Here is a 25875-nt window from a genome sequence, read left to right as displayed (position 1 = left end):
GTGGGCTGCTGAATTCATATCTGTGCATAGATCGCCGCCTAGTGTTGGGTCCGGATGTTTGCACGTTGTTGTCCTGGAAGAGTCTTCGAAGTATCCTGAGATAGGTGACTCCTCCCCTGGACCACAGTGCGCATGGGCATCCTCTCCATCCTCAGATTGTTTTTTTCCGCCATTGGGTTCGGATGTGCTTATCTTGACTCAAGTTAGGAAAAACTTTTTTCAGGCCAAAAGGCCTTTAGTTCGCGTCGGTACTGTTCCCGATCGGTATCGACAGTTACTTGTTAGTTTACTGACTTCAACAACAACTTTTTCGCATCGTATCCGACCATCGACCCTACATCGACGATGGAATCGAGGGCACCATTCAAGCGGTGTCCTGTTTGCAATGCGAAATATCCCCATGTCGACGTCCACCCGGTGTGCAACAAATGCCTTTCACCGGATCACGACAAATCCACATGTATGGCCTGTGCCCGATTCCGATCCAAGAAGACTCTCCGGAATCGACGAGCGGCGAGACTTGAAGCGCAGCAACCGGCACCGGCCCCGACCAACATCTTCAGCGCCGAGGACGAAGATGTGGAAGGCGTGGAGAACCTACCCTCCAGCCCCGCTTCCGAACACGATTCCGGATCGGAAGACATCGAAGAACAACTCTTTCACAGGGAAGAAGCCGACACCGAGGTAGGAGACTACGATGAGGCCTTGGGGGCCGAAGAAAGTAGCTCCGGTGACGAGCAAGGCCTACCCGTACAGACGGAGGATATCCCAGTGCGTCAGTCAATGGCTCCGGTCGAGGGATCGCCTTCGGGCCTTACCCAAGACCTATCCCGCAGTTCTTCGGCCCCGCCATCTGGCCCGGCCTCGGACATTCAGCGACAGCCATTAGTGCCCAAAATGACTGGTTTCCCTTCCTCGAAACCGAAACCAAAAGTCGTGTCGGTTCAACAGAAACCGAAAGTGAAACTACCACTGGTCGGATCGAAGCCCTCTACACCTTCGACGCCAGCCAAACCCGTCGGCACCGACCGCACCAAACGGGACTTCGGTGCCGAACTCGCAGCAGCCGACGTCGGCACCGACACACGGAAAAAGGCCATCGGTACCGCTAAGCCGCCTCAGCCCCCGGCACCAAAACAATCGGCTCCGGCCACGAAGGTCAAAATGGCCGCTGCGGCACCGAAGGCCCAATCATCGACGTCGTCGACAGCTACTACCTCTCCTCGACTCGATGACCCCGTGGCCCCGAAGAAGTCCACGCCTGCCTCTGCAGAACCGCTCGGCGCCAAAGAACCGTCGGCGTTACAGGTTCGACAAGTTGCAGCGTCCTTGCAACGCATCAAAGAAAAGGCAACCCTCCAGGACACGTCGGGCTCCGAGCCGAAAAAGGCTCTAAAAGCTCCTCCAGCAATACCCAACATCACTTTTGGACTGCCACCATCCACGGCACCCAAACTGTTTAAAATCAGGACACGTGTCACCCAAACTAGGATCACACCTGCCGAATGTTCTCCTACGGAGACGTCGCCGTCCCACATCATCGATGCCGACACCGGCAGACTTATGCTCCACAAGCGGAGAATATCTTCCGAGCAGCCTTTGGACTCCTACCGGATCCCGCTAAAGAAAAAGCTGCCAGCGGATTCGGAACCAGTTCTTTACGAACGTCTCCATACCTCTTACCTAGATCCACAACCCTTCTCTCCGACACCCTCCGAAACCGATGCTTTGGAGGACTACATGGGTGACGATGTCCCCTACCCCAGAGAGATGGACCCTGAAGACCAACAGGACCATGACCAGGCTTGGGATGACCCTGTAGACCCGGGTGCGCCTAGGCTTGGGATGACCCTGTAGACCCGGGTGCGCCTATGGATACACAGGACACGCAGCTATATGGCGCGAAAACGTCTCCCACAGAGGACACTGCCGCATTCAACGCCCTCATTGAACGTGCTGCGGCCAATCATGGTGTGCAACTCAACTCTGACACAATCGAGGACGATTTTCTAATGGATACTTTTGCATCCTCAGAGGAATATCAAAACTCTACCCATGCTGAAAGGTGTCCTTAAACCAGCAAAGGACATTTTCAAAGAACCCACTAGGGCAAGAGTAATAAACCCCAGGATCGACAAAAAATATAGGTCGGCGCCTGTGGACCCTACGTACATTAGAGGCCAGTTGCCTCTAGATTCCATTGTAGTCGCTAATGCTTGCAAAAGGGCGCACTCACAGACTACTGGCGAAGCTCCTCCCCCGGACAAGGAGTCCAAGGTGCTAGAGACCTCCGGCAAATGGGTTGCAGCCCAGGCAGCTAATATATGGCGTATTGCCAATACCCAGGCGCTCCTAGCTCGCTACGATCGCGCCCACTATGACACATTGGAAACCCTACTCCAACATCTCCCTGACCAATACAAGGAGGGAGCAGAGATCCTCATCAGGGAGGGACAACTCCTCACGAACGCATCTATTAAGTGTGCACTGGATGCCGCAGATACAGCTGCCAGAGCAATAAATACCAGCGTCATGTTACAACGACACGCCTGGCTACGAATCTCCGGATTCAAGCCTGAGGTTCAAAATAACATCCTCAATCAGCAGGTCAACCCCGACTACTTGTTCGGACCAGAGGTTGACACCACCCTAGAAAAAATAAAAAAGGACACAGACACTGCAAAGTCCATGGGGGCTCTCCAAACACAGTCCTTTCGGAGTGGCTTTTCGTCGCCCCGGAAATAGAGGAGCAGGTAGAGGACAGGGGTCACAGCAAACCTTCAACAAGGGCAACACACAAAGTACTTACGATAAAAACACCCGGGGTGGATATCGTGGCTCCAGCACAAAGGGTAGAGGACGCGGATACGGCAATACCAGGTCCTCCCCCAAGAACAAACAGTGACGCCCTCTCCCTTCCTCCCGACCACATAACACCTGTCGGGGGAAGGCTACAAAGGTTCCTGTCCACGTGGAACTCCATCACCACGGACAGGTGGGTCAAAGATATTATCAAACACGGTTACTGCCTAGAATTAACCTCCACTCCACCCACCATACCACCAAAACACCGTCCTATGTCCTCAGAGCACTTAGCGCTATTACAGCAGGAAGTGCTAAGTATGCTGGAAAAAGGCGCAATAGAGGTCGTGCCCGTCCACGAGCAAGGTACGGGGGTGTACTCCCTGTACTTCTTAATACCAAAAAAGGACGGGTCACTCAGACCTATACTAGACCTGAGACCCCTCAACCGCTACATTCTCTCAGAGCATTTCCACATGCTCACCCTACAACAAGTCCTCCCGCTGCTCAAACAGGGAGACTTCCTAGCCACGCTGGACCTCAAAGATGCGTATTTCCACATACCCATTCACCCCTCACACAGAAAATATCTCAGGTTCACTATTCAAGGGCAGCACTACCAATTCAAGGTTCTTCCCTTCGGCGTGACAACAGCACCCAGAGATTTCACAAAGTGCCTAGCTACTGTGGCTGCACATCTACGGAGGCAACAAATTCACGTCTACCCTTACCTGGACTACTGGCTTGTTCAGGCAAAGTCAGCCCAGCAATGTGCCAGCCACATGTCCCACACCATTCACCTTCTTCACAGTCTGGGGTTCTCACTAAATTACCCGAAATCACATCTCCAACCCGCCCACGTACAACAGTACCTAGGTGCGACCATAGACACTCTGGCAGCCACAGCTCCGCCAAATTTAGTGAGGATCAACATCATGCAAATGCTGATTTTCAAGTTCAAACCCCAACACTCCCTTCCCGCGCGAGTGTTCATGCAGCTGATAGGCATGATGGCCTCCTGATTTTCATAGTCACACACGCAAGACTACATATGCGCCCGCTTCAGGAGTGCTTAGCACGTCAATGGAATCAGGCTCAAGGGCAACTAAAAGACCTAGTGTTGGTGAGCGGTCGGGCATACAACTCTCTGCATTGGTGGAATCCACAAAACCTTTGCAAGGGCCGACCGTTCCAAGAGCCTGTTCCACAAATAATACTGACAGCGGACGCGTCTCTCCAGGGATGGGGAGCTCATGTACTCAATTACACAGTGCAGGGACTATGGACAAGACAGCAAAAGAAGATGCACATCAACCTTCTAGAACTGATGGCAATCTTCCTGGCAATGAAAGCATTCAAAGTACACTTGTGCAACAAAGTCGTGTTGATCCGGACGGACAACATGACTGCCATGTACTATATACAGAAGCAGGGAGGAACACACTCTCCACAGTTGTCTCATCTGGCTCAGAGCATGTGGAAGTGGGCCATTCAGAGGAACATATTTCTCATGGCGGAACACCTCCCCGGCAAGGACAACCAGATGGCGGATCTGCTCAGCAGACACAGCCACCAGATGCACGAGTGGGAGCTACATCCGTCAGTACTCCAACCGTACTTCCAACAGTGGGGTCATCCAGAGATAGACCTATTCGCCACATGCGAAAACGCAAAATGCCAAAGCTTTGCCGCCAGGTTCCCTCATCCGCAGTCGCAGGACAATGCGATATGGATGAACTGGTCCGGCAGATTTGCGTACGCTTTTCCCCCCAGCACCATTGATACCGCTGGTGGCACGCAAACTCAGACAACACTCACTGACACTCGTCCTAGTTGCTCCAACATGGGCACGCCAACCATGGTACACCACCTTTCTCGAACTTTCCGTGGTGCCGCATCAAAGGCTGCGCATCAAACCCGCGCATTTGACGCAGAACCATGGAGAGATTCAGCACCCAGATCCGCAACAGCTGAACCTGGCAACCTGGCTCCTGAAGTCCTAGAGTTTGGCTACCTAAACCTGCCACCTGACTGTATGGACATCATTAAGGAAGCTAGAAGGCCCACTACCAGAGCTTGCTATGCAGCCAAATGGAAAAGGTTCGTCATTTATTGCAATAATAATGACATTAACCCGCTAGACGCATCCATCCAAAACATAATTTGTTACCTCTTACACCTATACCGATGCAATCTGGCGTACACCTCAATACGTGTCCATTTGACCGCAATATCAGCCTATCTCCAGAACAGGCAGCACCTCTCTTTATTCAGAGTGCCTGCCATCAAAGCATTCTTGGAAGGACTCAAACGAGTAATTCCTCCAAGCCACCCACCAGCTCCAATGTGGAACCTCAACTTGGTCCTCACACGCCTGATGGGTCCACCCTTTGAACCTCTACACTCATGCGAGATTCAATTCCTCACCTGGAAAGTAGCTTTCCTAGTAGCAATCACTTCTTTGAGGAGAGTTAGTGAACTCCAGGCACTAACCGTTCAAGAGCCATTCATACAGGTTCACGCCAACAGGGTCGTACTACGTACCAACCCCAAATTCATGCCCAAGGTGATATCGCAGTTCCACATGAATCAAACCATTGAACTGCCTGTTTTCTTTCAAAACCCACAAACTGTCGCAGAAAGAGCACTCCATACACTGGATGTAAAGAGAGCCCTCATGTACTATATAGACAGGACTAAAGTCTTTAGGAAAACAAAACAACTTTTCGTTGCCTTTGCCCCACACCACAAAGGTAACACCATCTCCAAAGCAGGTATAGCCAGATGGATCGTTAAGTGTATTCAAATTTGCTATCAAAAAGCTAAACGCACATTAACGATTCCCCCACGAGCCCACTCAACACGTAAGTTAGGGGCCTCCATGGCTTTCCTGGGAAACATTCCTTTGCATGATATATGTAAGAGCAGCCACCTGGTCCACTACACATACATTTACAAAACACTATTGTGTAGATGTGCAATCAAAACAGCAGGCAGCTGTAGGACAGGCTGTTCTCAAAACTCTTTTTCAGACCGCTGCAGCTGGCACTGGTAGCCGCCGCTAATGGGAGGTACTGCTATATATTCTATGCACAGATATGAATTCAGCAGCCCACATGCCTCGAACTGAATATGCTACTTACCAGTATGCATCTGTTCTTGGCATGTAGGGCTGCTGACATTCATATCGCCCACCCTCCTCCCCGGCGCCTGTAGCAGCTGCAGCTCTCAGAATTCCTGTATAGCATGGTCATCACTTTCTGTATCTACTCCATCACTGCCACAATGGCGAAAAACAATCTGAGGATGGAGAGGATGCCCATGCGCACTGTGGTCCAGGGGAGGAGTCACCTATCTCAGGATACTTCGAAGACTCTTCCAGGACAACAACGTGCAAACATCCGGACCCAACACTAGGCGGCGATCTATGCACAGATCTGAATGTCAGCAGCCCTACATGCCAAGAACAGATATGCATACAACCCTCGCATAGAAAAAAAATACAAAGCTGCCCTACAGACCCTACTTACATTAAGGGCCCTGTTCCATTAGACTCCATGGTGGTATCCAATGCCAGGAAGAGGGCTAACTCTCAGACATCAGGTGACTCAGCCCCACCCGACAAAGAGTCCAAACTCTTGTTACGCCTCCGGCAAGAGAACTGCTTCACAAGCGGCTAACATATGGCGCATCACCAACACTCAGGCCCTGCTAGCCAGATACGATAGGGCAGATTATGACGGTTTAGAGTCCCTATTGCAACACCTCCTGGACAAATAAAGAAACAAAGGCAACGACCTCATACAGGAGGGTAAACTAATCACCAATACCTCCATCCGTTGCACTCTAGATGTGGCAGATACCGCCTCCAGAGCTGAAAATACAAGTGTCCTTTTGCATAGGCACACTTGGCTATGCATTTCAGGCTTTAAGCCTGAGGTACAAAGTTCGATCCTGAAACAACCATTCGACCAAGATCACCTCTTTGGCCCTAATGTAGACTCATCACTGGAGAAAATGAAAAAGGACACAGCAAAGTCAATGGGAGCCTTGCAATCGCAAGCTCCCAGACGTTCTTTTCGCCGCTCCTCCTACAAAGGCAACTCCAGAGGCTACTCATCAGACAACCCCTCCACCTCTTACAAGGCTCCCACCCAGTCCACCTTCACCAGAGGTTACCAGAGAGTAGGTTACAGAAGCAACAATAACAAGGGCAGAGGCAAGACTAACAACAGCCGCTCTGCCTCCACCCCTACCCAATGACTTCCTTCCGCTTCCCCCGGACCATTCCACTCTTGTCGGGGGAAGACTACAACAGTTCCTTCCTGTCTGGACCAACATCACCACAGACCGGTGGGTGGGACAAATAGTTCAATCGGGTTACTGTCTCGAACTTACCTCTACTCCCCCAAACATACCACCCAAACAGCATCCAATGTCACAAGAACATCTATCACTGCTAAAGCAGAAGGTAATCTCCCTCCTACAAAACAATGCAATAGAACTGGTTCCCCTGCACCAACAAAACACAGGAGTTTACTCTCTGTATTTTCTCATACCAAAGAAGGACGGCTCTCTGAGACCTATTTTAGACCTCAGACCCCTAAGCCTATACATACACTCAGACCATTTCCACATGGTCACACTTCATCAGGTCCTTCCCCTTCTTTCACAAGGCGACTTTCTTGCTACCCTAGATCTCAAGGATGTCTACTTCCACATTCCCATTCACGCAGCTCACAGGAAGTATCTCAGGTTTGTAGTGAACGGGCAGCACTATCAATTCAAAGTACTCTCGTTCGGAGTCACAACAGCACCAAGGGTATTCACCAAGTGCCTAGCGGTAGTAGCAGCCCACTTAAGAAGACAACCCATTCACTCCTTCCCATATCTCGACGACTGGCTCTTAAAAGCCAGCTCATACAACCAGTGTGCACATCACACTCACGCGACTATCCAATTACTCCACGGCCTGGGGTTCATAGTAAACCACGCCATGTCTCATCTGACACCGTCCCACAAACAACAATACCTCTGTGCCACAACAGACACCTAAAGAGCGCTAGCCTATCCCATCCCAGCCAGGATAGCAAGCATGCAGGCTCTCCTCCCCAAATTTCAACCTCAACATTCCCTTCCAGCTCGAGTGTTCATGCAACTCGTAGGGATGATTGCCTCTTGCATATTTATAGTGCCGCACGCAAGACTCCCGATGCGTCCGCTACAGGAGTGCTTAGCACGCCAATGGAACCAGGCTCATGGTCAGCTAACAGATCTGGTGTTGGTAGACGGTCGCACTCATCGCTCTGCAATGGCGGAACACCAAGAACCTTTCCAAAGGGTGACCGTTCCTAGAGCCAGTTCCTCAAATTGTCATGACAGCGGACGCATCGCTTTCCGGCTGGGGAGCGCACCTATTACATCACACCATGCAGGGCAGGTGGACACCTCAACAAAAGTTACTCCACATCAACCACCTGGAGTTACTAGCCATATTCCTAGCCTTAAAAGCATTCCAAAAGCAAATATCAGGCAAAGCTGTCTTAGTCCGCACAGATAACATGACAGCCATGTACTACATAAAGAAACGAGGCGGGACACACTCTCTGCAGCTCTCTCAGCTAGCACAGAGCATATGGAGATGGGCTATACCTCAGAATATTTTTCTCCTAGCCTAGCTTGTCCCGGAGTCCAAAACACCATAGCCGATCTGTTAAGTCGTCACACAACAGATCCACGAGTGGGAACTTCATCCGCAAGTTCTTCAGCCATTCTTTCAAATATGGTGGCAACCACAGATAGACCTCTTCACCACTCACGAAAATGCCAAATGCCCAAGCTTCGCCGCCAGATATCCACACCCATTGTCCAAAGGCAATGCGATATGGATGAATTGGTCAGGCAGATTTGCATACGCTTTTCCGCCTCTCCCACTCATTCCACTGGTGCTGCGCAAACTACAGCAACACTCGCTGACTCTCATTCTAGTTGCTCCAACTTGGGCCAGACAACCATGGTACACCACATTACTGGAACTGTCCATAGCTCCGCACCAAAAATTACACCTCTCACCACCCCTCTTAACCCAGAACCGTGGAGAGATCAGACACCCGGACCCAGCTCAGCTCAAACTTGCGATATGGCTCCTGAAGTCTTAGTTTGGTTACCTTAATCTTTCCCCTGACTGTATGAACGTCATTAGAGAAGCTAGACGTCCCACCACTAGAGCCTGCTATGCAGCCAAGTGGAAGCAATTTGTGATATATTGTCATAACACCATCAATCCCCTAGACGTGTCTATCCAACACATCATAGGGTACCTACTACACCTCCAAAGGTGCAATTTAGCCTATTCGTCTATTAGACTGCACCTTGCTGCCATAGCAGCATACCTACAAAATAGACAACACATCACTTTTCAGGGTACCTGCCATCAAAGCCTTTATGTAAGGCCTTAAAAGGATAATTCCTCCCAGAGTTCCACCCTCACCTGTATAGAATTTAAAAATCGTTCTCACAAGACCTCCTTTTGAACCTCTAAATAAATGTGCGCTACAATTCTAAATAGTGGCCATTACTTCTCTTAGGAGAGTTAGTGAACTACAAGCACTAACTATCCAGGAACCTTTCTTGCAAATCCATCATAAGGTTGTTCTACAGACTAATCCTAAATTCCTTCCAAAAGTCATTTCTCCCTTCCACCTCAGTCTGTGGAGTTGCCTGTATTTGTCTCGCAACCACAGACAGTAGCAGAAAGAGCTCTTCACACTTTAGATGTTAAGAGCATTGCTTTATTACATCGAGAGAACACAACCCTTTCGTAAAACCAAACAACTTTTTGTGTCTTTCTCACCACCACACAAAGGCAACCCCATATCAAAGTCTGGGATAGCTAGATGGATCGTTAAATGCTTACAAATTAGCTACCACAAAGCAAAACATACTTTATCTGTTCCTCTGGCCTCTCAGTCCAAGACGATAACAAAGTGCAAACATCTGGGCCCAACACCAGATGTTCCACATCAACTATCTAGAGCTTCTAGCAGTTTATTCTAGCGCTCAAAGCCTTTCCAACTCACCTCATAAGCAAAACTGTTCTTGTCTGAACAGACATGACAGTAAGGTATTCTGTGCAAAAGCGGGGGGGTGCGCACTCTCCAGTTGTCAAAACCCGCTCAAGCCTGGGGGGGGGGGGTGCGCACTCTCCAGTTGTCAAAACCCGCTCAAGCCTTTTGGAATTAAAGAATCCATCACAGGATTTATCTTCTGGCAGAACACCTCTCTGGAGTTTAACAGTCAATTTGCCGACCTTCTCAGCAGAAGGAGACCGCAAATTCACGAGTGGGTACTTCATCCCCAAGTTATCCTTCCCTACTTTCAACAATGGGGATTCCCACAAATAGACTTGTTCGCCACAGCAGAAAACGCTAAATGCTCAAGCTTTGACTCCACTCTCGAAGGGCAATGCCCTATGGATGAACTGGTCAGGGATATTTGCCTATGCTTTTCCGTCTCTCCCGCTCATTCCGTGTCTGGTTCGGAAGCTCAGGCAAACATCCTTCACACTAATTCTAGTAGCTCTCACATGGGCCCGTCAGCCATGGTGCATCACCCTGTTGGATCTGCTACTAGTTTCACATCAAAAGCTACACCTCACCTCCAGTCTCCTCACACAGAACCATGGAAAAACCAGACATTCAAATCCCAAAGAACTGAACTTAGCAATCTGGCTCCTAAAATCAGTTCGATTATTTAAATTTACCACCAGACTCTGAGTATTCTAAAAGAACCAAGAAGACCTACCACCAGAGCTTGCTATGCAGCAAAGAGGAAAAGATTTGTTGTGTACTGCAATAACAACAAAATCAATCTTTTAGATGCTTCAATACAAAAAATCTGATACCACCTGTTACACTTACAGCAATCTGCACTAGCTTATACATGTATCTGTTTGCACCTTGCAGCAGTAGCTGCGTATTTGCAGAACAGGCAACATCTGTCACTATTCAGAGTTCCAGTAATCAAAGCTTTCATGGAGGGGTTGAAGAGAGTAATACCACTAAGGATTTCTCCTGACCCAGTTTGGAATCTCAACATTGTTCTCACAAGGCTCATGGAACTCCTTTTGAACCATTGCATAAGTGAGCTACAGGCATTAACCATAGAACCCTTCTTTCAGCTACACAAAGACAGGGTAGTTCTTCGCAGTACCCCTAAATTCCTTTCCAAAGTGATTTCTTGAAAGCGCTTTATGGTACTACATAGATGGAACAAAAGATTTTCACAAAACAGTTTGTTGCATTGGTTCCGCCTCTCAAAGGCAATCCCATCTCCAAATCTGTCATTGCAAGATGGATTAATAAATGTATTTAAACATGCTACTACGCTAAAGCTAAAAGAACTTCATCCATACCTCCTAGAGCACATTCTACTCGCAAATGGGGGCTTCCGTGGCCTTTTTAGGTAACATTCCTCTAGCTGACGTATGTTGGGCAGCTACATGGTCCACACATTTACCAAACACTATTGTGTAGATGTATCTGATAGACATCTAGCCGCAGATTCCTTAACTTGGAATATCCCCAGGCGTCAGACTGGATCCGGAATTTGTTTTGCAGCAGCACCTCTGCGCGCTGAAGGACGGCGCCACACGACCCCGCCCTGACGTTGTCCACGTACGTGACATCAGCGAGATCATATAAGTCCCTCCCGGGGCGCGAACATCAGTTTCCTTCTTTTCTGCATGCAATGCGGATCCGGAGTGAGTAGTTCCTCTGGCCTGTTTTCAGGCCTCGTCGACGCTTCGCGTCTGGAACAGGTGCGATGCCTTCGGGCTTTAAAACTTAAAATACCTGTTCGCAACAGATGTCCGTGATGGACCCACATCTTATTTGTATGTGGTGTCTTGGCGAGCACCATGACTCCACGGACTGCGAAGCGTGCCAAAACCTGAAGCTGAAGTCTCGGCGCGAGTGCCGTATGAAGCTTCTCTCAGGGCAGCTGTCCAGGTCGGAGTCGTCTCGCCCCCGGCTTCTTCTTCAACGGCAGGTCTCTCTACTGTCTGGTCCCGCCGTTGTTGGGCTGCCGTTCGCCACTTGGTAAGTTGAGCTGCTTGTCGCTGAGGTTTTCGACCTCCCCTTCTGTTGTCAGGGGCACTGGTTCCCGGAACATTTTGGACGTGCGCTCCCGACAGTCGCCCTATCTGCCCTTTCCGCGTGTGGGGGCGACTCGTGCACAAATGGAGGCATATGCCGTAGCTCTGCAGTCCTCTCTTGGGCCCTCTCCCATTCCTGGGGTTTCCTCTGGGTCTCCAGTTTTTGTGGGATCTCCGGACTCGCCGGCAGGTTTGTCCCCGGCGCCAATTGAGCCTCTGCCCCACAGGGACGTCGGAGACGTGGTGCTGTTAGGGCGCGTCCCGGTTGGGTCCCCCTCTATGGTCCACGTGGAGTCGTTAGGGCGCGGCCCACCTGCGTCCCCCTCTATGGCCCACGGAGCCTCCTCCGCGTCGCATAGCCCCACTGGGCTCCCTGTGGCGCCACAGGTGGTTGCTGGTGCTCATAGCTCTGCTTTGAGCATACCCTGGGCTCCTGGGCAGGCAGTCGCCTGCCCGGAGCCGGGGTCCCGCCGTACTGGCACCGGAGGCTTGCCTCCTCGGCTCCGCCTCCGCTCCTTCTCCGGAGTCGGAGCCTGTCATGGATAAGGTGGAGGCGGCGCCGAAAGCTTGCCTCGCCGGCTCCTGTGCCTGCTCTTTCCTTGGAAGGGGAGCTTGTCATAGTCTCGGTGCTGGACGGCACCAAGTCGACGCTAGATGCAGCAGAGTCGGCGACTGAAGACGCAGGGTTGGCGCCGATGCGCGTTGCTTCGGCGCCGTGTCGGCGCAGAATTATGGACTTTTCTCCAGAGGCCTCTGGAGAGAGTTCGGCACCGTCCTCTCTCGCAGTGTCACCAGACGTACTGTTGCCAGTGCCCCCCTTGCAATTTGTAGAGCTTCCTCAGGAGCTCCCAGATCCGGCAGGCTCTTCGCCTCCCCAGGAGCCATTTCAGGATCCTCATTCTTCAATGGGACTCCCTTTCGTGGAACATTGGTCGCACATATTGTCTTGGGGAGGGTCAGCTTACAACCCTCTCCCACTGACGAGTTGTCCCCTCTGCGGAGGACTACCGAGGCCGGTGCGGCTTTTTTGAGGGTGGTCTCATTGGCCACCCACATTTTAAACCTGCAATCCCCTTCTGCCCCCTTGTCTGTGGACCCCTTGCTTGAGGTCCTTCATCGGGGGTCCGGGAATGTGGAGCCGCGTCTGCCCTTTGAGGCTTCCCTTTATGATACCCTTTTAGGTACCTGGGTCCGGCCTGCTTCAGGTGACCGGGTGGTTCTTTCAGTTCTGCACCACCACCATCCAGCTCTGCATGATCCTGTTTGTCTTTTTGTGCACCCTGATGTGCAAGGGTTTGTGTTGTAGACTGCTTTTTCCTCCCTGCCCCCTCTTAACGCTTCCTCCCTCTCGGGAGTCCAGATGGCTAGAGTCATGGGACAGGAACGTCTTTGCTTCCTTGCTTCCACTAGTGCGGCCCTACGGTCCTTAAATAGAATGTGTGTTTTGGTGCGGGCTACCCCTGCCCTGTGGGATTCTGCAGAGTCTTTGCTTTCAGCCACCTCTGAAGGTGCTCGGGTTGATCTCCGCCTCCTCCGGGATGGCCAAATACACAATCCGCTCAGCCTGAGATACTGCGGATTCTTTGGGCCATGCTATGGCGGGCTCTGTTGCCTTAAGGCGTCAAGCTTGGTTGCGTGATAGTGTCTTTCCTGAAAATATCCGGGAGCGACAGGTTGACTTACCCTTTGATGGGGTTTTGCTGTTTGATGCTCTTGCCGAGTCGGCGGTTCACCAGCTCCTTGCGGGCTTTCGTCCTCCCACTTAGGTCTTCCTAGGCCTCTCTTCCGTGGTGGTACTTTTTAATTTCCCATCATTTAGATGCGCTCTGTGTTTCACATGGGCGGTGAGCCTTACGTCTTTTTCTGTGGTCCAGGGTGATTACCCTTTTATTAGCATCTCTTGGATGCGTTTTGCTTTGAGGCCTGTTGGCCTGCTGTGGCCGTGTTCCGCAGATTGCTGTGTCTGGTCCTCTGATTGTGGTATTGAGCCGGTGGCTCAGCCCGGTAATGTCATACGGCTCGGAACTCACGTTCAAGGGTTCAGTTTGTTACTGCGCTCTTTTAGCCTGGCTTATTGCCCTAAGAGGTGTTCCCCGTTGTCTGGGGTATGCATACTCCATGTGGGGTACTTGTATGCTATTATATAGCTTTGCTTATCTCACCTGGGCCTGGAAATCCTATTGGCTCCATGCGTCGCTTGGTGGTCCGTTGTACGGGCTCTGTGTTTCCCTGGTGCCATCTTCTTATGTCATGGTCATCCTGCCTTTTGCCTGTTCCACCTCCTTGGGAGGCTGCTTGATCTCCTCTTACTGTACTAGGTGTGCACCCTTACTATACTAGGTGTGCTCCGGTAGGGACCTGTTCATGCTCCTGGCTTGTCCTGTCTCTATATAATTATATGTTAATACATGTTCGAGGCATATGAGCTGCAGATTGTACACTTAGCATAGGTCGCCATCTGGTGTTGGGCCCGGATGTTTGCAGTTTGTTTTTCTTCTTGGACCGTCTTTGGAAGTCACGAGTTTGGTGACTCCTCCTTCGGTCCGTACTGCGCATGGGCTTCGGCTCCATCCTCAGATTGTTTTTTTCCGCCATCGGGCTCGGATGTGATACTTCGTGCTCCGGCTTCGAACTTCTACGGTTCCAGCCTCGACGGAAAATCCTCGATTCTTCGAGTTCCTTCATCATCTTCATCTCTCGAAGCGGCACTTTTTCCATCCCGTACATCGACACCGGCCTTCGGGCCCTCCGCGACTCCGGTCCCGGCCGATGGAAAGGACTCCGTTTAAAAAGTGCCCAGAATGTGGGTCTAAATTTCCCCACACCGACCTCCATCAGGTGTGTAACCTTTGCCTCTCTCCGGAACACGAGGCTCGAGACTGCCCCGCCTGCAAGTCTTTTCGATCGAAGAAAACGATCCGAGATCGAAGGGCTCGACGCACCATGGCGCACTCATCCTCGACAGTTCCACCGGACATCTTCGGAGACGACGCCGAAGCTTCGGGGCAGACACACACCGAACTGGGAGAAGACATCGTCAGCGCTTCCGAGGCCGACGACTCCGACCTGGAGGACGTAACACCAGGACAGCGGGCCGTGAGTACAATGCCCCCTCCCAGCCCCGCACCAAAAACCAAAGAGACTCCGGTTACTCCCTCGCCTGCCGGCCTGGGCAAAACCAAAACCAAAGCCTCGATCACCCCACCTTCGGGCCCGGTGTCGAAGCACTCAAAGTCTCACGGCAGCTCGGGATCGAGCCAGCCGACGCCCGGTGCCGATAAACACCACTCGGCACCGAAGCCTGCAAAATCCAGCTCGACTCCGAAACCACCGGTGCCGAAGCCTGGACACTCGGCGCCGACCAAACACAAACAGAAATCGGTCGGCACCGACGCTCCGGCGCCGAAACAGCATTCGACGCCGAAACACACGGAGACCTCCAAAAAGCAAGGCGTACACAGAACATCGAAACCTCCGGTTCCGAAATCGCCGGTGCCGACAGACGACTCGGCGCCATTGGCTCGGTTTACACCAGACCCTTTACAAAAGACTTTGTCCAGAGATCCAAAGACTGGCCTTTTGACTGTGATTACTAAGAAGCGTCGCCTTGAGGCTCCGGCTCCTCCTCCTCCACCCAAAAAGAGGGACTCAGCTACTTCTCCCCTTAGAGTACCCTCCCCACTGCCACCCCCCCTCCCACCACCACCCCCTCCACCTCACAGGTCTCCGCCACCTTTACCTCACTACGATCCGGCCCCATCCCCAGATCCGGATGACGGGGACCCGGACAATGACCCAGGGGACGCCCCAATGGATCCCACTCCACCAGGGACCCCAGATCCATGGGAGGATTATAATAACCCTGATGTACCCAATGTACCTCAAGACGACCTATACCCATCAAGGCCGTCTCCTCCAGAGGACTCTTTAGGGTTTCACCATTTAGTGCAGAGAGCAGCACACTACCATGGGGTGGACATGCACACTGAACCAGTGGAAGAAGACTTCCTACTGGATACATTTGATCTACAAGATCGTTCCACTGCTATTTTACCCATGCTTAAGGGTGTCACCAAGCACGCTACAGAGGTATTCAAAGACCCTGTCAGAGCCAGAGTACTAAACCCTAGAATAGAGAAGAAGTACAAGGCGGCACCCACAGACCCTGCATACATCAAGGGCCCTGCTCCTCTAGATTCCCTAGTTGTCTCCACAGCTAGAAAGCGGGCTAACTCCCAATCCTCAGGAGATGCCCCACCACCAGACAAGGAATCTAAACTTCTGGACGCGTCTGGTAAACGCACCGCCTACCAGGCTGCAAACATGTGGCGCATTGCAAATACACAAGCACTGCTTGCGCGATATGATAGAGCACACTATGATGAATTAGAGGCTCTTATGCAGCACCTTCCAGAGAAATACAAACGCCAAGCTCATGACCTGATACAGGAGGGCAAACTAATCACAAATACCTCCATTAAGTGTGCCCTCGATGCAGCAGACACTGCTTCTAGAGCCATAAACACCAGTGTCCTGCTTCGCCGCCATGCCTGGCTCAGGATATCAGGGTTCAAGCCTGAGGTCCAGACATCAATACTTAATCACACCTTTGACCAGCAAACACTCTTTGGCCCAAAGGTAGACGAAGCGCTCGAAAAAATGAAGAAAGATACAGACACAGCAAAGTCTATGGGAGCGCTCCAGACCCAAGCCTCTAAGCGTTCCTTTCGACGCTCGTCCTTTCGTGGCACAGGTAGAGGCTCCTCCACCGATAATGCCTCTACCTCCTACAAATCCCCTCCTCAAAATACCTTTTCAAAGGGCAACCAAAGAGGTGGTTACAGAGGCAACAACAATAAGGGCAGGGGCAAAACCAACAATACCCGTTCTGCCACCCCACCCGCACAATGACTCCCCTTCGCTCCCCCCAGACCATTCCACTCCGGTCGGGGGCAGACTACAAGATTTTATCCACGTATGGGAGTCCATAACATCGGACAAATGGGTGACCCAAATCATTCGGTCAGGGTACTGCCTCGAGCTAACATCTACCCCACCCAATATCCCACCAAGGCACCGTCCAATGTCCCAAGAGCATTCCACACTGCTCAAACAAGAGGTACTCTCGCTCCTCCAGAAACACGCTATAGAGCAGGTACCCGACAATCAACGAAATCTAGGGGTCTACTCCCTATATTTCTTAATCCCAAAGAAAGACGAGACCCTCAGACCCATTCTGGATCTCCGGCCTCTAAATGCCTACATACATTCAGACCACTTTCACATGGTCACCTTACAACAAGTCCTCCCACTCCTCTGCCAGGGAGACTTTCTCACAACACTGGATCTGAAAGACGCGTACTTTCACATTCCAATACACCCCTCTCACAGAAAATACCTCAGGTTCGTGGTGGACGGGCAACACTACCAATTCAAGGTTCTCCCCTTCGGGGTCACCACTGCACCACGGGTGTTTACCAAATGCCTAGCAGTAGTAGCAGCACACCTCAGACGTCAACATGTTCACGTCTTCCCTTACTTAGACGACTGGCTCATAAAAGCCGCGTCCTACCACCAATGCGTGCAACATACAAACAGCACCATCCAACTGCTTCATCAGCTAGGCTTCACGGTGAACTACCAAAAGTCCCACCTCATACCATCTCACACAAAGCAATATCTCGGGGCCACCATAGACACCTCAAAAGGTATTGCCTATCCAAACTCAGCCAGAATCACAAGCATTCTAGCCTTACGCAAAATATTCCTTCCTCAACACTCTCTACCAGCAAGAGTGTTTATGAAGCTCATAGGAATGATGGCGTCTTGCATCTTCATAGTGCCCCATGCAAGACTCCACATGCGTCCACTTCAGGAGTGCCTAGCACAACAGTGGAACCAGGCCCAGGGTCAGCTGACGGATCTGGTGTTGGTGGACGGCCGCACACATCACTCTCTGCAGTGGTGGAACACCACAAACCTTTCCAAGGGACGGCCGTTCCTGGACCCGGTTCCCCAAGTAACTCTAACAGCGGACGCATCGCTCTCCGGCTGGGGAGCGCACCTCTTACACCTCACAATGCAAGGTCTATGGACGCCACAGCAAAAAACGCTCCACATCAACCATCTGGAGCTTTTGGCGATCTTTCTAGCCCTAAAATCTTTCCAAAAGCAGATTTCAGGCAAAGCAGTCCTCATTCGCACAGACAACATGACTGCGATGTATTATATACAGAAACAGGGGGGGACACACTCTCCCCAGCTCTCCCGCTTAGCCCAGAGCATATGGAGATGGGCAATTCCCCAAAACATTTTTCTCCTGGCACAACATGTTCCAGGCGTACAAAACACCATAGCAGATCTGCTCAGCAGACAGACTCAACAACTACACGAATGGGAACTGCATCCACAAGTTCTTCACCCATTCTTCCAACAGTGGGGGCATCCTCAAATAGACCTCTTCGCCACCCACGAAAACAAAAAATGCCCAAGCTTCGCCGCCAGATACCCACACCCATTGTCCAAGGGCAATGCGATATGGATGAACTGGTCAGGCAGATTTGCATACGCCTTTCCACCTCTCCCACTAATTCCATTAGTGGTCAGGAAACTACAACAGCACTCCCTCACACTCATTCTGGTAGCTCCGACGTGGGCCAGACAGCCGTGGTACACCACGCTACTACAACTATCAGTGGTACCACATCAAAAACTGCACCTTTCCCCATGCCTCCTAACCCAGAACCATGGAGAAATCAGGCACCCGGACCCAGCTCAGCTCAACCTGGCGATCTGGCTCCTGAAATCTTAGAATTCGGGTACCTTAACCTTCCCCCTGATTGCATGAACATCATCATGGAAGCCAGACGTCCTACCACTAGAGCATGCTATGCCGCAAAGTGGAAAAGATTTGTAATGTACTGCCGTAACAATACAATCAACCCTCTAGATGCATCCATACAACACATCATATGCTATCTGCTCCATCTTCACAGGTGTAACCTGGCGTATTCATCCATACGCCTACACCTAGCAGCGATCGCTGCCTATCTACAAAACAGACAGCATTTGTCACTCTTCAGAGTGCCCGCTATTAAAGCCTTCATGGAAGGCCTTAAACGAGTAATTCCTCCCAGGGCACCACCCTCCCCTGTATGGAATCTAAATTTGGTCCTTACACGACTAATGGGTCCGCCCTTCGAACCAATGCACAAATGTGAGCTACAATTTCTCACCTGGAAAACAGCTTTCCTTGTAGCTATCACTTCCCTTACAAGGGTTGGTGAAATACAAGCGTTCACCATACAGGAACCTTACATACAAATGCATCACAGCAAGGTCATACTTCGAACTAATCCGAAGTTCCTGCCCAAAGTCATTACCCCCTTCCACCTCAATCAATCAGTGGAATTACCTGTCTTCTTTTCGCAACCCCAATCTGTTGCGGAAAGGGCCTTACACACACTAGATGTGAAAAGAGCGTTGCTATATTACATACAAAGAACGCAACCCTTCAGGAAGACCAAACAGTTGTTCGTTTCCTTTTCTCCACCACATAAAGGCAACCCCATCTCAAAATCAGGGATAGCTAGGTGGATTGTAAAATGCATACAAATTTGCTATCAGAAGGCAAAGAGAACATTATCTGTTCCCCCTAGAGCCCACTCTACAAGAAAGTTAGGGGCTTCTATGGCTTTTCTAGGGAATATACCCTTAGATGACATATGCAAGGCAGCCACATGGTCTACACCGCACACATTCACAAAACACTACTGTGTAGATGTGCACTCCCAGCAGCAAGCTAGGGTGGGCCAGGCTGTACTAAAAACACTCTTTCAAACAGCTGCAACGGATACCGGTGGTCGCCGCTAAGGTTGGGTACTGCTATATAATCTATGCTAAGTGTACAATCTGCAGCTCATATGCCTCGAACGGAATATGCTACTTACCAGTATGCATCTGTTCTTGGCATGTAGAGCTGCAGAGTTGTACACGCCCACCCGCCTCCCCGGCTACCTGTATCCGTTCCAGTCCATCTTATTTAGATACAACACACATGGGTTTCTCACTGTTATTACTACGCTCCATCATTTCCCTGTTGGCGAAAAACAATCTGAGGATGGAGCCGAAGCCCATGCGCAGTACGGACCGAAGGAGGAGTCACCAAACTCGTGACTTCCAAAGACGGTCCAAGAAGAAAAACAAACTGCAAACATCCGGGCCCAACACCAGATGGCGACCTATGCTAAGTGTACAACTCTGCAGCTCTACATGCCAAGAACAGATGCATACTGGTAAGTAGCATATTCCTTATGTATGCGTGCCGGTTGCCTTGGTATTCCCTTTCCTGCGTCGCCACCAATATTTCCATGTGTGAGGGAGCTTTTCGGAGTTGTTGCAAGCTGCCCATAGGTTCTTCCTTGCTTCCGCTTCCTGGGGTGATTTCCCAGTTTGACAAATGCTCCCTTTTTGGTGTTCAACACTGTACGTGTCTTTTCTGGAGTTTTTGGTCGCGGATTCTGAGGCTCTTTCCACGATTAGTTACCTTGGTGTTATTGCCCACATCCTTCGGATATGCTACTGCCTGCAAGTCCATATTGTGGGTTGTTTCTCACCTTGGCTTCATACTGCCCGGTCAGGCACTTTTATGCTTCTTCTCTAGGCCACGTTAAGGTCTCTGTGGCAGTTTTGCCTGCTGCGTGTTTCTACCTCCTTCAGCCTTCCTTTTATAGGCTAGTCTGTTAGGCTCTGGTTGCATCTCTTCAGGTTCTTTTAGAGCTTGGGTCGGTGTCCTCATCGTGCGCCATTACGTGGAAAGTGGTCCTGCTTCCTCTCTCTCTTTGCTCTGGTATGGGGCGTATGCCGTTCTACCTGTCATTTTTTAATACCGGTATGGTGTAGCGCCATTCTAGGATTTTTAGGATATCAGTTGCTGTTTGGCTGTTCCGCCACAGCCTCCCCCCTTTATCCGTCACTCTGTTGCCGGATCGGATGCTTGGCGCTTTCGGTTGTTCTGTCGCAGACCCACCTCCCCTTTCAATCAATCAATCATAACATTTGTAAAGCTCACTACACACCCGTGAGGGAGTGGGGGGGGGTGCACTGCTACTGTTAGAAGAGCCGGGTCTTGAGAAGTCTCCTGAAGGTTAGAAGGTCTTCGGAGTGCCGCAGGCGGATGGAGAGGGTGTTCCATGTCTTGGCGGCGAGGTGGGAGAATGATCTGCCGCCGGTGGTCTCCCTTCGGATGCGGGGGATGGTGGCGAGGGCGCGGTCTGCGGAGCTTGCGGGTGGGGGTGTAGAGGCTGAGTCGGCTGTTAAGGTACGCTGGTCCGGTGTTGTGGAGTGCCTTGTGTGCGTGGGTGAGGATTTTGAAGGTTATCCTCTTGTTGACAGGGTGCCAGTGCAGGTCTCTCGGGTGGGATGTGATGTGGCTGCGGCGAGGGATGTCGAGGATCAGGCGTGCGAAGGCGTTCTGGATGCGTTGGAGCCGTTTCAGGAGTTTGGCCGGGGCTCCTGCGTAGAGTGTGTTTCCGTAGTCCAGTCTACTGCTGACGAGGGCCTGGGTGACAGTCCTTCTCGTTTCGGTGGGGATCCACTTGAAGATCCTGCAAAGCATGCGGAGGGTGTTAAAGCAGGAGGATGAGATGGCGTTGACCTGCTTCGTCATGGAAAGGGTAGAGTCGAGTATGACCCCTAGGTTGCGTGCGTGGTCGGTGGGTGTAGGGGGTGCTCCTAGTGCAGTCGGCCACTTTGGGGTATGGCTGTGGTATCTATTCTAAGTTAAGGAATCTGCGGCTAGATGTCTCTTATCAGATGTACGAGTTACTTACCTTCGGTAACGATGTCTCTGGTAGAGACGTTGTCTAGCCGCAGATTCCTTAACGCCTACCCAGCCTCCTCGTTCTGCGAGGACCTTGCCAAGTGGGGTTCTCCGCTGGCCTCTTTCAGTTGCCATTAGTTTTTCTCTCACGGATGCTCACATTGTTGCGTCCCTTTAAGAATTGCCATAATACAGATGACTCCCTCTCAGGGGTTTTATGTTACCATAATACAGCTGACTCCCTCTCAGGTGTTTCTTACCTCTAAAATGATGCCTTTGGTTTAACCTTCACCAGGAGATTCATCTTTATTTTCTTCTCTTCTCCTGCTGCCTTCCCTCCTTCCCGCCTTCTCTATTGGCTCAGGGTTCTAGTCGCCTCTACAGTCGTCTTCTTTGGGGATCTGTTGACCTCTGTTTCAGACCTCCATTACTATAGGGGCAGTGCCAGTCTTTTCATACCTTCCTGCGGTTGACTGTTCTCTCTGTGCTACGTTCTTGCTAGGCGACACAGTTCTACATGGTAATGACAGTCTATTTCTGTCTGTTCTACATTGTAATGGCAGTCTATTTCAGTCTGTTGAGATATTCTTCCCTTGTTGCACTTGGGAAGGGTCTTCGCTTAGCTTACGGGGTGCTTTCTCACAGCTTTTTCACTTCTATGTAGGCAGTGGCTAATTCATTCTGTCTTTTACGATGGTGTCTTGCACCATCCTCCTTTAGTCATGGATTTTTCATCCCTCGCACACTGTTCCCATACTTTCACAATTTGTTGTTAGTGGCTCGGCGTTGTATTGTGGAATAGTTTCTCCGAAAAAAACTGATGTCGGTGCGCCGGGAGGGTCTTATATGACCTTGCTGACGTCACGTACGTGGACGACATCAGGGCGGGGTCGTGTGGCGCCGTCCCCCTGCGCGCAGAGGTGCTGCTGCAAAAAAATTTCCGGATGCAGTCTGGCGCCTGGGGATATTCGAAGTTAAGGAATCTGCGGCTAGACAATGTCTCTACCAGATACATCGTTACCGAAGGTAAGTAACTCATACGTTAGCACGACAACAATTTAATTCAGGCCAAGCAGTACTTTAAACACTATTTCAGACAACTGCAACATCTACAGGTTGGCCACCGCTTTGGGAGTTAACTGCTTTGTAGTCTATGCAAAGCATGTGTGTCAAGGTTTGAAGGGCATAATGCAATATAACGGTAGAATCTCTTTGTTGAGAAATAGTATCTAGAGGAGGACGATTCTACCATTATCCCTCTTTACTCCCCCCTTTATTTCTTGAAGAGTAAGCATGTGTATCCACAGCTCACATGCCACAAACTGATAATCTTACTTGCCCAGTAATCATCTGTTCTTTGCATGTAGAGCTGTAGATTCACATGCGCCCACCCGACTTCCCGGTTACCTGTAGTTGTTGCAGTTCTTCATTATACATTTATACGCATGGGCCTCTCTACTACTCTTACTTGCTCCATTCTCACCCTCTTGTGGGAAAGCAATCTAACAATGGAGTCAATGAGTAGGCGCACTGGACCAAAAGGAGGAGTTACCTCATAACTAGGAAAGACTTTTTCGAAGGAAAACAACCTGCAAAGCAGCTGAATCTACAGCACTACATGCCGAGAACAGATGCTTACTGGGTAAGTAACATTATCCTTTTCCCCCACACTAGTTAGGGATGCATTTGAAAGGAGTTTAATTCCTCTGAGTTGCTGTATCATTGTACGCATATTCTGTGCGTGTGGATTAAATAGAGATGGCTAGAATTAGAGAACCTGAAACAGAGAAACTTGCAGGCTTCAAATCTGTTCCTAATAATGTCTTCTCTTTTCCCCAGATGGCTGAGAAGGAGGAGTACGAACACCAGCAAAAAGAGCTGCAAAACGTCTGTAATCCTATTGTCACCAAGTTATACCAGGGTGCTGGTGGGATGCCCGGAGGGATGCCAGGAGGGATGCCTGGTGGTTTCCCAGGAGCTGGCGCAGGCACAGGTGGTGGTTCCTCTGGACCCACCATTGAAGAGGTTGACTAACAACCTACTAGCCAAATCCTCTACCATCCTCCCTGGGCTCACAGATAGCTTGCGTTGTGATTCTTTTCTTGCACCTTACCTGAAGATGGGGCCTTTCCATAACTGATTCATCCTGTTGATGTCTTTACCAATCACATCCACCTGCCATCAACCTTCTGCCAGTTTGTCAGTCTGTGGTCTGATACCAGCTGAAACCTCCTGTATTCAGTGCTGCCTTGTAACTCGTGGTAGAAGGTTTGTGTGACAGGATACCTGTGAGGTCCCGCGAAGCTTGAATACTACACTGCTGAGGGCCTTGGGAAGAACTCCTTATGAAATTTCGTTTTGGTCTCTGGACAGCATCCTATTTGTCAAGTAAATGTGTTAAAATAATGTATCAGCTCTGCATATTCTTTCTAAAGCAAACAGATTATGGCAAGTCATTCGTATGTGCAGAGGGTACCATTTGTGCTTGTTTTTCAACACCTGGAAAGAACTTTGTGACCATAGGCATCTACAGTTATCAGATAGGGCTACTCACATGCAGGTCTAAAAGGCATTTTTTGTCTTTTGCATCACGGAGACAGGTTTCTCTCTGAGGCCTATGGGCTATGACAGTGCTGCTGTGGACTCTCAGTAGGGTGGGCGACAGACCAGAAGTCTTTTTTTAGTCTTGACAGTGATTTTGTTTCTTTTACACGGTGAGAATGTTTTTCTGTTTAAACCTCAGTTGTGAGCATTGTCAAAAGTACTTGACTTCAAAGTCATGGCTCGTCAAGCACCTTTTGTCTGCTCAGGTTTAATCTGGGTGCCAACTATATGTGCAGCAAAATGGCTGTTTGATCTGACTAGAGCCAGCTTGATCTGTTGTGATGCAAATTAAGTCACAGAAAAGCATTGCAGCAGTGCCCTTTCCCTGTTCTGCTTCTACTGCGCATAGCCTTTTCTGAGAGCCTGTCAACAGTGCACCTTAGAAACCATAATACAATCCTTAAAATCACAGTTTATAAAATGTACCTTCAGTTATCTGCTCTTGAGTATGGTCAGTGACCTTTCCTAGTCTGATAAACACCTTACTTGGCAAGTGTTTTACATTGGCTGGGGTTGCCATGGTGCATCTTATATTGTGGTGCAATTTGAAAGGTAATTGATCAAACTTAGGAGCTAGAGCTACGACTGCATTTTATGTGTTGAGGGTCTCACAAGACGGGGCAGTCTCTTAAATGTTGCTTACTGTTTGATAATGGGTTGTACGAGTAAAAAACATGTAATTAGTTATAAGCATTACTTTGTTCTAAGTAGACTTGAAGAGTTTAGGAGTGCTTGCAATACTGTATTTAATCCTTCAAAGGATTAGATCAGTCAGTTACATATTGGGCTTTCACCAAGCTTATTTCACAATTCAGTTGCATGTTCTAGCCTGAGAATATTTCTCCATTTTTATGTATGACTTGTTTCCTGTGGTCACTTTAATCCGTTCCTTGATGTTTTCTGAAAATCTTGTAGCATCCCATCAATAAGTATGGTGTTTGGGGAGTTTATCAGTCTTCCATTACTGCTCAATAAGGAGTTGTAAATGGACATTTGGGTGTAGGGAGGACGGGATAGGGTAGATCAGTAAAGCGAACTGTAGGCAATGGGCACTTATTTGTAGTTGTGGAGACGGTGTGGTGTCTGCCCAATAACTATCTGCTAGCAGGCTTTTGGTTGTAATGATGTAGGGTTGAAAACAAAGCCACACCTATTCAGGGTTAGGAGAGTTAAGTGAGCAGGCACCTGTTTTCACCACAACCTTACAGGTCACTTACTGTTAAAAACATGCTTGTGAAAATCAAATTAAAAATTGAAAGCAATTTAAGCATTTGCTTGTGTTTTTTTGGTATGGTGGTGAACGTCTGCATCCTGATAAATGACCTGCAACATTTAAGGTGAGGAAGCAAGCACTAACAAACCAGTATATTTTTCTTTATCATAGTTCATGCATGAATGATCAGGCGACTTATGTATGCCACAAGACAAAGACCATCCTAGAAGTCAACTGATGGGTGCACTATATGCACACAGGAAACTCGTATTCCTACATAGA

At 50.0% G+C, this 25875-nt stretch overlaps 1 protein-coding gene across 1 annotated transcript in view; it reads left to right on the top strand.

Annotated features, from left to right (window-relative positions):
* LOC146808925 (heat shock cognate 71 kDa protein-like) overlaps window positions 1–25642 on the top strand; it is a 70554-nt gene extending 44912 nt beyond the window's left edge. Inside the window, exon 9 of the mRNA XM_085615727.1 lies at window positions 23616–25642. Coding sequence (XP_085471853.1) covers window positions 23616–23810 — 195 coding nt within the window. The 3' untranslated portion in view covers window positions 23811–25642. The remainder of the gene's footprint in view (window positions 1–23615) is intronic.
* Window positions 25643–25875: the final 233 nt, after the last annotated feature.

This window comes from Triturus cristatus, chromosome 7 (assembly GCF_964204655.1).
Source record: "Triturus cristatus chromosome 7, aTriCri1.1, whole genome shotgun sequence".
Taxonomy (NCBI): domain Eukaryota; kingdom Metazoa; phylum Chordata; class Amphibia; order Caudata; family Salamandridae; genus Triturus; species Triturus cristatus.
Note: the sequence above shows the minus strand (reverse complement) of the source record. Positions and strands in the feature narration are given on the sequence as shown.